Genomic DNA, 13,874 nt, shown 5'->3' on the forward strand with positions numbered 1-13,874 from the left:
ATGCATGCCTGCTAACAGTTAACAGAGCCACAGCCGTATCCAGCATCAGAGGCACCGGGTGTGAAAATGGCATTCTTTTTTTTTTCTTTTCTTTTCTTTTCTTTTTTTTTCTCTTCATACAAGATTAAACTACTTGAAATTATTTAGCTAGTATTTAATTATATTAATATCACTGAAAATGAGGGAATGGAGATGATTAAATAGGACTAAATCATTTTCATCCCTGTGACCCTTGTCTGGGTTGTGTGGAGGAGTGACAAATGCATCCCTGCTGCAATTTCGTGGGGAAGTTAAAGGGGAGCTTGGCCCAAGTTTGTGGAAGTTTCCCTTGGTCGGTCTAGTCAAAATAGGGTGTTTTTAGGGTTTGAAATGGGAGGGTCTCAGAGAGGGCTGTGGGGCCAGGAGGGCTTTGGGGGATGCAGAAGAGCAGAGGCAAAACCTTGGTAGAAACAGTGAGTGAAGACAATTGTGAGTATTAAAGACATTTTTTGCCGTTGATGGTATTAGCATGTCAGCAGGTCCATACTAGCACAGCTCCCAAAGCCAAATTGCAGCTGTATTTTTACCTTTGCTGCCAGGTTTACATGCAGCTGGGTATCTACCACACCCTATTGTTATCAGTCAACAATACCAAAAGTAGTTCATTAATCATATCAATAACAACAATCATGTTTCAAGTGCAAAATAGAAATAAACAACTTGAAAGAAAAAATAAAAGATTGATTTCTTCTCTGCAGGCTAACTTAGCATTCTTTAAATATATCTGCCAGTAGTTTAATTTGAACTTCAACTCCCTGAAGGCAGTAAGACAGAATTATTTTAGTTCTTCATAGACTGCTTTCTGTGATTCATTGTTAACTCATAAAACATGCTCATTTTCATGTACTTAAACAGTTAAGTCATTTTTAAAGTTGGTTTGTAATTTTTTTTGGCAACACATTTAAGTTGACATCTGAGAGATAGAAATCTAAAATGAATTTATAGCTCTTGGTTTAGGTTTCACTTACTATCAGACAAAATATCAGAAATAAATATCTTTTATCTAACATAATGTAAAGTATATTGCACAGTATCTAAAAAAAAAGTTTAGTTTTGACTGAATACACTCAAAAAGGGACCAATAAATATTAGAGAGCTGTAGTTAAGAACTTACATGACTGTTTTAAATACTATTGATTTAAACCACTGGCTAGATTTTATGAATCAAAGTGTAATTTCCAAGCTTTGGCTATATTTCTCATCACTAAAGCACTCTCTCTTGTGTGCCTTTAGCAGCTTTCCAGACATTCAACACGGGATTAAATGATAGTAGTTACAATGATCAATAGGTTAAGACCGGTACAATCACTCTTACCGCTAATGACCTCGGTAGTAATGGGTAATAAAGTGTGGGCTATAATAGCCTATTGCTGGTGCTGCATGCCCTTTGATTCCTAGTATTACCAGGGACTAGCTACGTGGAAAAGTTGGATGTTGGGAGTTAAGAGAGTGGCTATATAGGCCATCGTTCTTAACTATTTAAAGTCCCTCAGACCATCCGTGTGTGCCTACATTTGTCTGGGATGTGTGTTGTAATTTTTAACCAGATAGTTTCTGGTTCATTTGAATTTGTTTGTGCAAGGTTTCCGTAGGCTTCTTTCGTGATAAAGTAAAGTACAGGCCTTGGCTAAACGTGGCTCTTGGCTGTGTTTATAAATGGAAGGCAGCACCTTCCTTTAGAAGTGCAGGTGTGGTGTGAAAATGTGGTTTCAGGTGGTAAAACGAAGCCGAACAGACCAACACAAACTTGTACTCCGTGTACTTGTACTCTGTGGCTGTGTGCAGCACATACTTGATTTTTTTTTTTTTTCTTCCTGCTTAAGTGCTTCTGTTCTAGCAAGGAGTGTGCAGCTAAGAGATTTGTTACTGGAAGGTATATGGCCAGTTTTCAAAGACAGGACCTAATCGCCAGATCTGTCCCAAGATAAACGTGCAGAAAGGCCATGGAAGTGAGCGGGAGTAGTCCCTGCCCAGCTGACGGCAGAATGCAGCCCTTTGGATTAATCACTGATGTGTAGGGTTTACAGCACCCCACCCTATTCCTGTCTGTATCCCTGCTTGTCGTCATAAATCTGACTGAAGAGTATTTGTCTTGTCTGTCTTCCAAGAAGGGCACAGAAAACATACTCAAACATGCTTCCTCTTCTGTTTGCTTGGTCCAGCTTCAATGAGAAGTAGTACAAACCCCAGGGTAAAGTAAACTTACTTGGGGATGAGAATAATGAAGGTGAGTCACACTTCGGGGCGAAGATAGTGACGGCAGGATTTAATTAAATAATTTTGTACTCCCAGAAAAGTTTTTAAAAGACTGTGGATTAAGATATTCTAAATTAATGGGGTTACTTGTCCTGATGACTCAGTGTCCTCCGAGCTGGTCCTGCGTGGTGAGGTGGTGGTTTTCCCTTAGGCACGGGGATGTGGCGCTGGCCGTGGGAGAACGGCCACTGGTTCTGCTGGTTCTGGTGTTTGTCCCATAATTGAATCTCCTTTTGCCAGCGTTGACGCCAGCCTGGACCCCATCAGTGATGTGGGAACATGCTGTGCCACTGGGAGGGCTCAGAGGACCTCGCCATGTCGGCATTAATGGGATGTCAGAGGCCTCGAGCCCTTGCTGGGCTGTGCTCTGGGAGATGTTTTGGAGGCAGTGTCTGGCCCTGGCACATGACATGTACACAACAACACGGGGAGATGTGCACTGTACATGCGTCTGACCTTCAGGAACCATTTTTAGTTCATCAAGATTAGTGATGCTGAGAAATCAGGACATCAGTGCATAATGACTGTGAAATTAGGAATGAGAGCTTGCTATGCAAATGACAGGACAAATCATGTGAAAAAGTCAAGATAAACTGCATATTAAGACATTATGTTACATAAAATTAATGCTGCATTTCTCTCTTGCTTACTACTACACTGGAGGATTATTTTTTTTAAACTCCTTTATCTTCTGATCAGCTATTGTCTGCTGATTTTTTTTAAAAAGTGGTTCATGGAAAAAAGTGCAAAACATATTATTACCTTTTATTGTAATACATGAGATGACAGGAGATCCTTTTTAGCAAAGTATATCCTTTACTGCTTTTAGTTTTGTGCTGTCATGTATTTGATTTAAAACTATAGAAAAGTAAGGTGCTTCAATATTACTGTTAAAACTCATATGGGTTTTGTCTTTTCCTATTGTTTTTTTTTCCCTCCTTTTTTTTTCCCTGTTTTTGGGTGGAGGGTAGAGGGGTGGGTTTCTAGGGAAATAGTCTTCTTGCATTACTGGGACTGACAAAATGGTTCTCATGTAGTCTGCAAATTAAACACAAGTACAGTGATTATTTTGAATAGCTAAATTACATTCTAGAAAGCTTGCAGAATTCATAGCATTGTCATTAGGTATCCGCTTGAATACAATTTGTGTAACCTTGGCCAAGACAGCCTGTCATTTTAATGTCAGTGTTTTATCTGAACAAGACATCATCCTTTCAGATACAGTGTACAGGTTCCTTGCAAAGATGCCCGTGCAGAAACGTGTTAACAGTTGCAAATATGAAATGCTATCAAGTTCATCACTGTAGCTGTTTGTCACTGAAATGTCATGGAAAGCGGCTTTTAATGGTATCTCACATAATATGAAAGAATTGAAGACATCTGTATGCCGGGTGAATATGGAATGGTAAAGACATCGTGGTAGGGCCTTTCTGTAAAAATTGCATAGGAGTCTAGTGCTGTTATTCACATCACTGAGCCTTCCTTCAATTTTCTGAAAAACCTGTCGTAATAGGGTCTAGATCTCATCAGCGCGGGATATTTGGCTGTTGGATTTCTCTACAGAAGGCAAGGGCTTTCTGGGAGGGAAAGCACCCGGCCAACGAGTTTTTGGACAAATAAATAAATCTTTACCATATTACTTGCTTTAAGGAATTTCCATCCAATAGTGTTTTGCAAAAGGGAAATCCAGTCACTGGGAAGGTGTGGTCAGTACCTGTGTGCTGGCCAGGGTGGGCTGTAAGGACTGTCACCTTCAGCCCCCTTGATGCCAGGAATGGGCTCCCCTGACATGGGCATGCTGGAGGAGCTGTGTGGATGTTCTCTGACCCTCTTTCTCTCCTCTTGGCCTTCAGGTTCCAGTGTCGGTGGCTATGATGACACCTCAAGTGATCACTCCCCAGCAAATGCAGCAGATCCTCCAGCAACAAGTGCTAACTCCCCAGCAACTCCAAGTCCTGCTCCAACAGCAGCAGGCACTCATGCTTCAACAGGTAATTGTTTCCTTAACAGCTGCTCAGGTGGCCCCTATGGATGCTGGAGGCTTCACCTCCTGGAGCACCCTTGGGGAAAGAAGCTGCCCACATCTCAGGTCTGAACCTTGGAGCAGCCATGCTGTGAGCTGAACTGACTGCTCTTTTGTTTTTAATTCTAGAAATAGCTACTGGAAACAAATCCAGGGAGCAGTGCTAGGAGTGTTTCCAAGATCAGCTAAATAATACAGATGCATATTTAAGTGTCAGGACTTCGGCAGATGTCCCTGTTGCTTTTGCCTGCATCCCTCAGAAGGCTTTGTGTGCCCTGACTAATTGGAATAAACAAGGTAGAAGGGCCACACTTCCCAATTTAGACCTTGTTATTTCCATCTGGAACCATAAAGGGCTGTGGAAAGGGTGGAAACAGAAGTGGAGAGGTTTGCAAGCCTATTTGATTTCAGGCAACATATGCTGGGCTGTGTGTCAGTGCTTCTCACAGCCCATGGTCCTTTCTCATCTGGAAGTTGGCCACCAGCAAGCCCCGAGGCTCTGTCATCACAGGGTTTGGCACAGTGGGGTCTCCCAGGTGGGTGTCAGCATCCACCCAGCCCGACCCTCCCTGCTCCCTCCTGGCTCCCAGGCTCCGTCCTGGCCGCGGCCGCAGCGCTGCCTGCACAGAGCACATCTGGGGAACGGGAGGAGGAGAGTATTTCCCAGGATGTCTATGCATGTATTGAACAACACTTAATACAGTCAAACCCTATCATTTAGAAAGCATGTGTGTTTCACAACAGAGATTCGCCAGGCTCTCTCAGCAAGGGCATTTTGGCTTTGTTGTTACAATCAAAGGTCATTCCTTGCCTTATTTTAATTAGTTTGTGTAGAAAATGGTATGTTTTTCATCAGTTCATTTTGGAGATTACTTTTCAAACGATAATGCCAAGAATAGTCAGTGTGCACTGAATTTATTGTTGAGTTTCAAACTAAAGGTCAGACCATTACAGATAAAAGGATGCTATTTTTCAAATCACAGTTTGTGTGTTACACCAAAAGGGACACTGAATTGGCTCTCCACTTTGTTACTTACCATCTTTCCTTTTCTTTGTAGCAGCAGCTTCAAGAGTTTTATAAGAAACAACAGGAACAGTTGCAGCTTCAACTTTTACAGCAACAACATGCTGGAAAACAGCCTAAAGAGGTACAGACAATACCCATTTTACTTTCAAACCACAGATCCCTGGGGACTGTCTAGTGGCTATTAAACTGTCATTCATCTTATAAATGATTGCACAACTGAACTGACTCTATCGGGCCTCAGCTTTCAGATTTAGAGTTATTGTCCTGTTTTCGCCTGTGTTTTCCTGTGCTTTCCATTTGCTCGCTGCCACATATTTTATAGCAGGGGACCAGGCCTTGTTGTTCAGTATGAGTCCTGGAGCAGGCATCTAGGCTTGCGTCTTGGGGCAGTTCTTTGGGGAGTTAGTTATGGTGGAGAGGGGAGGGGGCAAGGCAGCAGGCCCACATCTCTGCTGTCCTCTCTAAACAAAGCAAAATGTTGAGAGGTGTTGAGTTTGGGCTTGCACTTTCCAGACAGAGAGGTTCTGGTTGCACATTCCTCACAGCACAGGCTGAGCAGGAGGGACCACACTGGAGCAGCATCAGTGGTGACACAGAGAAGAGGTGGCAGAAGACCTTGCTCTGATGCTACCATGGTCCATAACTGGAAGGGACAGACCAGGGTAGTTTCTGCCTGTCCTTTAGATACACTTCCCTTCCAATATACCTGTCACATCCGGAACTTTATTCGTTGTTTCTGGTGTGCTTAAATTTAATTTTGCCGCAATTACATTTTAAGGTGCTGAGTCCACCTCTTTAAGACTGAAGGAGTTTGGGACTTGACTGTTTAATCTGACATCAGTGTTGGCTTAAGTAGATCCTAGAAAGCTGCCTCTTGGATGAGACACTGGGTGATGTCCAGTGACAGCAATGGCTCTCCTATCACCTGACAAGGGGTGTTGCTCGAAGCATGCACAAATTTCTGCTCCCCATTCCCCTTGAAATTTTGGCAAATTGTGCCACCTGTGCCAAGTTTCAACCCAGAGTGAATTTTTCCAGCTGAGTTATAAACCCCTGAAAACAGGGGAGTTTATAATGGAAACGCTGACACAACCTTAACCATAGCGCGCTTACGGGCGCCACTATAATAAAAAGGGAACAGATTAAAAAGTGTCTAAAATGTAAATCTAAAGGACTAACAGTAATTAAAATGGAAATGGCACAGGGAGGGAAGGCATGTAATTGTGAGATATCACTGTGCAGAATGCTCTCAGCTTTGTTTTGCTGGCTGTTTTTCTAATTCAGTAGGGCTTACTCATCAGTGGCAGTTCAATGCGCGTTAATGACTCTGGGATGCAGGCATCACTCTGGACAAAGAAATGATTATTGTGCGGTCAAAAGAAGTTCAAAGACAAGAAGGGAATTTCAGTTTTTTCCTTAGAGATCCACATTCAAGAGCATATAAATTAAGCCAAATGTTAAAAACCACAGTCTGAAAGCTGACTTCAAAGTCACAACTCTCTAATTAATGAACTGCGAGCTTCAGTTTGGACAAGTCGTGGTTTGATGCGCCCATAAATCAACATGACAGGTCTGTTTCACAGTCTCAGACAGCGCTTGTCATTGAGTCACATCAGATGTAAACACAGCAGAAAAAAGAGGGAATATGAAGGAGGTGCAATTGATCAACAGAATTGGTAAAAACCCACTTTTGAAACGCATTATGCATGATCACAGGAAATGGCGATAGCCTCAAGAGGCTTTCTCCTTCTGCTGTTGCTTTTTTGAATCAGATTTCTAACAGCCTTCAAAAGGGAGAATAAGAATTATGGAGCTTCTCCCCTGTGGCTGGCAGGCAATAACCCCCTGTTGTTATTTTGTGCTTCTTTCTTTTCAAAGGCGTCAAAATTTAGTTTTTTAAAGATCTTTAACTCTATATTTGAAGACAAACAATAAAGGGCTGCCACTGTCATTCTTATCAGTTACCAGGGATTGTATTTTTTCTTTCTGTTGCCACTTCTTATTAACCTCTTATTTGGTCTATTAGACATAGTTTTGAATGCAAGCCTGCATGCTGGGAGAACATGAAAGTTCAGATGAGCTCAGAGGGCAGATAAAGAAATTTGAAGGGGAAAGTTACACAGCAGAATGAACGATAAAAGTTAACTCTTCTAAATTGCTGTTGTCAGACAGGAGAGCATCTCAGACACAAAGATGAGGGCTTGGAGCTTAAAGAAAAAAATACTTTGTGTTAAAAAGACAAGAAGGGAAGTTAGACAATGTGATGGCATTTCAATATCTAACACACTGATTTACTGTGGTCACACTTCTGATATTACACTAGCGAAAGCAACAATAAGAAAGGGCTCCTTCCTGTTTCAAGAAGAGCATTTTAACACGATAGCTGGAAAGAGAACAAGGACCTAACTCTCTTCAGCTTATTCTAGGGGTTTGGTGGGGGGGAGTATTTTTGCTGATGGTTTTAGTGGAGGTCCATTTCAACAATGCATTTCACCCCACAGGTTTGTTCAGCCCAGCTTAAGGAGGTTATTCTTGCTAAATTAGCATGGAAAAGGTGGTCTTGTATTATCTAATTTCTTCCCCCTCCCTCTGGCACTGAAAACTGGCGGGCAGTGCCGTGGTGGGGGCCGGCGGCTGCCGTGCTAACGAGGGCTGAGCGTGTACCTTGACAGATGGAACAAGCATATTCATGTACGGCATCCCCCAAGTCATTCTGTGAGTGCCTTGTCCTATTGTGCCGTGGTGAAAGAAGGAAAACACAACAAACCTCCCCAGCCCCGCTGGTGAAAGGGACCCGACCCCGGAGCAGAGCAGCAGACGGACCCCAGCAAGGTTCTGGGGGGTTTTATTCAAGGGCTGCACGGCGTAGCAGAGGGTGAGCAGTGCCTGACAGTGAGGGGCAGAGGTGCTGGGGGGAATCTCAGCCCTGTTCCTCCTCTGCCCTGGAAAACTGGGGGCTCCCCAGAGGCAGGGGGGTGCTGGACGGAGCGCGCTGTTTCCCGAGCGGGGCCGTTTGTCCTCCGGCACTGTGACAGTTTATGTTAGGCAGTAGGGAGTAACCTAAGAAAGGAAAACAGACCTTTGACAGAAGCTTTAGGGAGGGGATCAAAAATGCAAGTTTTATCAGGATATTTCAGCATTTTAACACTGACTACTGACCTGACAACAGGACTGCACCGAGACCTTTTTTGTATGCATTCAATTGTGAGAAGTAAACAAACTGCCTTGTATCCTGTGTTTGGTAACTGGGTGGAGAGCGCAGTTTGGCAGCGTGTCTTGCTTTTAAATTCTTTCTTGGACAATGGGCCTTGTATACTTTTATATCCTGGCTTTTCAAAGTAGAGTGTGTTCAGGAGCTTTTCTTAGGATAGCTGAGAAGACAACCAGAAAGGCATCAGTCAATTGATGCAAAGGGTTTTTTTAAAAAAAACCCATGTGCTAACTTTGCACTCTTACGGCAGATAGGTAAAACACAGCTTACTACACCTAGTACTAATAATATAAACATATTAATATAAACACATTAAGTATATATTTTTTCAAATTAATATTTATGGAGGCAAACGTTACTTTAGCTCAATACAACTGTTGCTGGGGTCTGCATGCATATGGTGCTGTTGCAAATAGTTGCAACAAATGGATGTGTCAGAGCAAGCTGTTGCAAAGAAATGTAAACTCTCCGAGTTTCAGAATATCCAAACACCTATTTGTTTAGATGTGCTCCTGAAGTCCAAGGTTTTCTTTGGAAATGAGATAAACTGAGTTTATAATAAGATGAACAGAATGTCTGACTCTCAGAGTTGTGCTTATAAAGTCACAGTATTAGGATTGATGGGGCATGGTGGTATGAGAAGGTGGGGGTCAAACCCTCAGTTGTTGTCTGTCAGTCTGTCTGTCCAGCAGCTCTGGTGGGGCTTCTTTCCTGTCTAACACCAGAAGGGCCAGTGATCCTCTGGCTTGGTGTCAAGGAAGGGTGACAGAAAGCTCTCGGGAGCTGGCTGGGGTTTGTTTGTGAAAGTGTGCAGTTTGGTAAGAGTTAATTTTCTTTCCATAATTGTTAGCCATAATGTGTATAAGACCTCCACCTTGGTATGATTCCTAGCAGATTAGGGATATTAGATAATTTCCTTCTATTTATTGTACTACTGCACTGTATTATCTTTCTATCACTCAGATAATTACTAAGGAAATCTACATTAATTTTTTTTGGCTAGCACAAGGAACTGCTAAACAGTGGCATGATGTATTGATGTTTTACACAACAAAAGTTTTCCTCCTGTCATTGTACAATAAATAAAAAGATATTTATCAAAATGCAAAGCCTTTCATGGATTTTAAAGAACAAAGCAAATAAAACACAAGATGAGCATGGAAGCAAAACCTAGAGGCTTCCTTAACTGAACAAAATTAAGGACTCTGAAGCCTCGAGTACTGTACATATTAAACACTCACATTCAAGTAAGATGTTGTTTGCTAAATTATGAATGTGTGTAATTAAAATCTAGTGGCTGTTTCTATGAAAGATTTACAATGTTATTTCATCGTTTGTCATGGCTAATTAACAATATTAGATGAAGTTTTTCTTCTTCAAAGGTCTGATTTTTTCTCATTTATTTATGTCAGAAGTGATAAACAGAGTAGTTAAAAGCTTCTCCGGGTACAGTAGTGAGAAAAGCAACATGTTCTTTTACACCTCGAAGGTTCAAGGTTCACATCCCTGTGGAGTAAAGCAACTCCATCTTCTTTCTAGTGAGAATAATTAAAAATTTCAAAGTGCAGAAGTAGCAGCTTTAAATACAGCACAGAATAATTCCAGTGTAACAGAAAGTATTGTGGGGCTTGATGGATGAAGAAGAGAGAGTGAGTATAAAATACCATAAATTAAGCCAGTCGAATTGCCTTAATAGTTGAGACAACCCTTGAATGAGCAAACAGAGCACAGCCCAGGGTTTCTTGTTACATCTAAGTGTGATGTGATCGTGGGGTGTGATTCTTATGTTCTTTGCCTCAAGGAATTACCCAGGATTTTCATCAGTGTTTGTTTCACCCACCACTGAAACACAGCCACATCTTGGGTAGAACATGGACATGTGGACCAAGAAGTGCTGTATACATTTGTAATTGGGATGGCAGCAGGGATTTAGGTTGGGTGAAGGTTAACCACTGGAGATGGGAATCTGCAGCCCTGTGTTTAGCTCCAGCATCTAAACATACCTTGGGGTCTTTACCAGGACTGGTGGGCTTCTTGCTGGCTCAGCCTTGATACGGGGTGACTGCCATCAGAAGCTGAAGCAGGTCGAGACAAGGAGCCCCATCTGTCCTCTGCTTTGCTCTTGTATTAACAAGCATGCATTTTAATTTTTATTTATTTTGTTTTTTTTCCCAGCCCCAGCAGCAGCAAGTGGCCACACAGCAGTTGGCCTTTCAGCAGCAGCTCTTACAGATGCAGCAGTTGCAGCAGCAGCACCTCCTGTCTCTGCAGCGTCAGGGGCTGCTGACCATCCAGCCCGGGCAACCTACTCTGCCTTTGCAACCCCTTGCACAAGGTAGGTGAGGGGTTTGAGGGTGTACACACTCAGACAGAATTGTCATGTGAGGGGAGAGAGAGAAAGAGCTCATAGGCTCATAAAATAATAAGCACAGAAAGATGCTGGTGGGCAGGGTGGGCATTATAAAGGTATTTTTTGAGAAGGGCGGTGCTGCAATCCTGGGCTGCTCTGTCTGGTGGGGTGCAGAGGGCTTGGAGTTCACGTGCAGTTCACACAGCTGTAGCCAGTCTGGCAGACTCAGAGATGCTGGTTGTGCTCATCTGGGCTTGGAATCCTTCACAGGAGGAGTCTTTATCGATTCCTGGTGCTAGCTTCATGGCTAAGGGTGTGTGAGAGCAGCTTTTCCTTTCCCAGATGTGTTGATTGGGCCTTCCTGGTCCCAGCCTGGCCATGAGCTGGCACAGAGCAGCTCTGACCCACAGGCTGTGGAGCTCTGAGTGCCCTTGGCTGTGGCTGCCAGGGAGAGGGGACACGGCTGCTCTCCACAGCCTTCGTGTCACTGCCTTGGTGCTTCTGTTCCTTCCTCCATACTGAGGCAAATTGGGATTAATTCCACTTAATTCTAATGGTGTTATTGACAATTAGATCCTCCTACGTCTTTATTCAGTCCTGCACTCTGCAAGAAGTTACTGCTTTGCTGAAATCCCAATTTATTTTATTTTTTTAAGACATTGATACACTGAAAGCACTACTTAAATCCACAATACTTTTGACAGTGATTATAACTTAGGGTTTTTATTATCCTTTTTTTTTCTGGCTTAAATTTATTATTTTACTTTTTAAACTGGGTTTGTCTGCAAGCTCTGGGACAGTTTAACAGATTTGCCTGAGCTCTGGCTGCTGTGGTTAAAGCAGACTGTTTGGGGTTGGCATGGCTCATGCATACTATGGCATCAACCATGATGCTGGTATTTCTGAATAATCCTGCCTTCTCCTTCCCTTGCACCATAATAATTTTGAACATTCACTTTCATAGCTTGAGTCAGCCCAGGTTGAATGATTTGGGATCTTGAAAGCAGCCTTAGGGCTTTTCCTAGTTTCTAAATCATACATTGAATTTGCATTCAGCTCTGTTCACTTAAATGGAGGGGACAAGACGAAATTGCTTCTGTTCTTCACCCTCCTTTTTTTCTGTATACATAGCTGCAAAAAAGAAGAGTGAGGTGCCTGGTGAATATTAACTTATATGGATAAACAGAGGCCCAACTGGGGAGTGGAGTCTGCTTTGCTGTGTGGCTGACGTGCTTTATTTAGGCTTATTTTTGCCAGACCCAGGAAGGTATTTGAGTGCTTAACTCCTGTGTTGAGAGGCTGAGCTTTTGGGGGCCTGACCCCTGACACCCCCCCCCCCCCCAAGTCTCAGTTCAGCTTCCCAGCATCCCAGAACTAGATGCCTGGCGTAGAGCAGCGCTGGGAAGGAGTTGGAGGCTGATCCATGGGAAGGTGGGAGCTTCAGGATCAGGCTTGGAGCAGTCACCATCGATGCAGAGCGATGGGGAGAAGGTGTGAAATGAGTCCAGGGAAAAAGGGCACGTACATGAAATGCCATTTATGCTTGCAAGATGTTGTAACGTGCATTAATTACACCTCAGATTTATTGTTGGAAGCATCCCAGGCTGTTCCCACACACCCACCGGACTAAAGCTTCAACCTTGCTAATTTTTCCCACAGCTCCTATACCATTAAGTTGGCTCAGTAAGGTTCATTGTATAGTCCATCAGTTAAGCTGTCCAAAGGAGGGCAATTGGGCAGTGACAAGACACGCTCATGTGTAATGTGAAAGAAATGAATGTGGTGATGCATGAAGTGTAATCTGTGCGGTAACACATCGGAGACACCAGTAGGTAATTCAGCTGTCGTGGCATTGATTGATATGGTTAGCAGGGAAGTGTAACTATTAGTCCTCACCCAGGAGCGTATTTAAAACCTGAGGGGTGCTGACTTGCATGCCAGAGACGACACAAACATAAGCAGAGAGGGCTGGTTCTGGCAGGGAAATGAGCTGCGAGCGTTGGGGGCGGCGTGAGCCGGCAGGAAAGAGGGACTTGAGACTTGAGGCGAGTTGCAATCCAGCACGATACTTTATTCCTTTTTATCAGAGAGACGATGGCTTAAAACTGATGTCATTATGAGGTTTAAATCAACTTTCTGCTTGCTTGAACATGGTCACCTGGGTATGGAGGTACAAGGACACAAAGAGGTTGAGCAACTCTGTTTGTCTTGAGCTGGTGATACCTGGGGTTGGGAAATTGAGTTCTGTGAGCAGTAATCTGTCAACTGTCCCCACAACATACATTTTTTAAACCTGTGCCTACATTTTCTTTCATAATCAAGAGGACTAGCTGTTCGGAAAAATGCAATGAAGAGCCAGGGCTATAGTTTAAAATAATTGGTAACGGATGATTCTTATTTAAAAAAAAAAAATCACATTTCTCATGCTCTTTTGTTTTCAGAACAGTTTGCAAGACTGAGACAAACACTGTAAATGTGTGTATAAAAGAAATAAAATCATCCTCTAGTAAATGTAGCTGTAAATTCAGTTTAAAGCATTTTGCTTTTATTCTTAAGTATCTGTAATAATAATAAATGTTTCCAAGGAGAGAATGCTAGTTCATAAGTGACATTTTTGTTATGTTTTCAGAACTAATAGATTGTTTAAATATCTATTTTAGTTTCATTTTAGTTTTTAGTGCTCACCTATTGTCTCAAACAAAATAGCACATCCTTTAATGTTACATTTGTGTAATTTTTGCTGCTTAGTATTTAGACACTTCTATAATCTAGATTTTACATCTGTGCATAGCAGCAATTTTAAAATAAACCCCATTTGAGCAATGTTCTCAGCTGTGAGAGTGAGATCTTTAGTTTCTTCAAAATGAAACTGCAAATCACACTTCAGATCACCAGTGAGTGAAAATAATAGGACTGAGACATCCGGGTGCCTGATCGCTCCCGAAGATTGGGCAGGTTCAGGTCTGGA

The 13,874-nt window shown here is 42.7% G+C and overlaps 1 protein-coding gene across 1 annotated transcript in view; it reads left to right on the forward strand.

The window, feature by feature from the left end:
- Positions 1-13,874, forward strand: part of FOXP1 (forkhead box P1) — a 374,948-nt gene that overhangs the window by 299,303 nt on the left and 61,771 nt on the right. The window contains exons 6-9 of the mRNA XM_062501015.1: positions 4,149-4,286; positions 5,377-5,466; positions 10,732-10,891; positions 13,120-13,122. Coding sequence (XP_062356999.1) covers positions 4,149-4,286; positions 5,377-5,466; positions 10,732-10,891; positions 13,120-13,122 — 391 coding nt within the window. The remainder of the gene's footprint in view (positions 1-4,148; positions 4,287-5,376; positions 5,467-10,731; positions 10,892-13,119; positions 13,123-13,874) is intronic.

The sequence above is a fragment of the Cinclus cinclus genome, chromosome 12, assembly GCF_963662255.1.
Source record: "Cinclus cinclus chromosome 12, bCinCin1.1, whole genome shotgun sequence".
NCBI classification, from domain to species: Eukaryota; Metazoa; Chordata; class Aves; order Passeriformes; family Cinclidae; genus Cinclus; species Cinclus cinclus.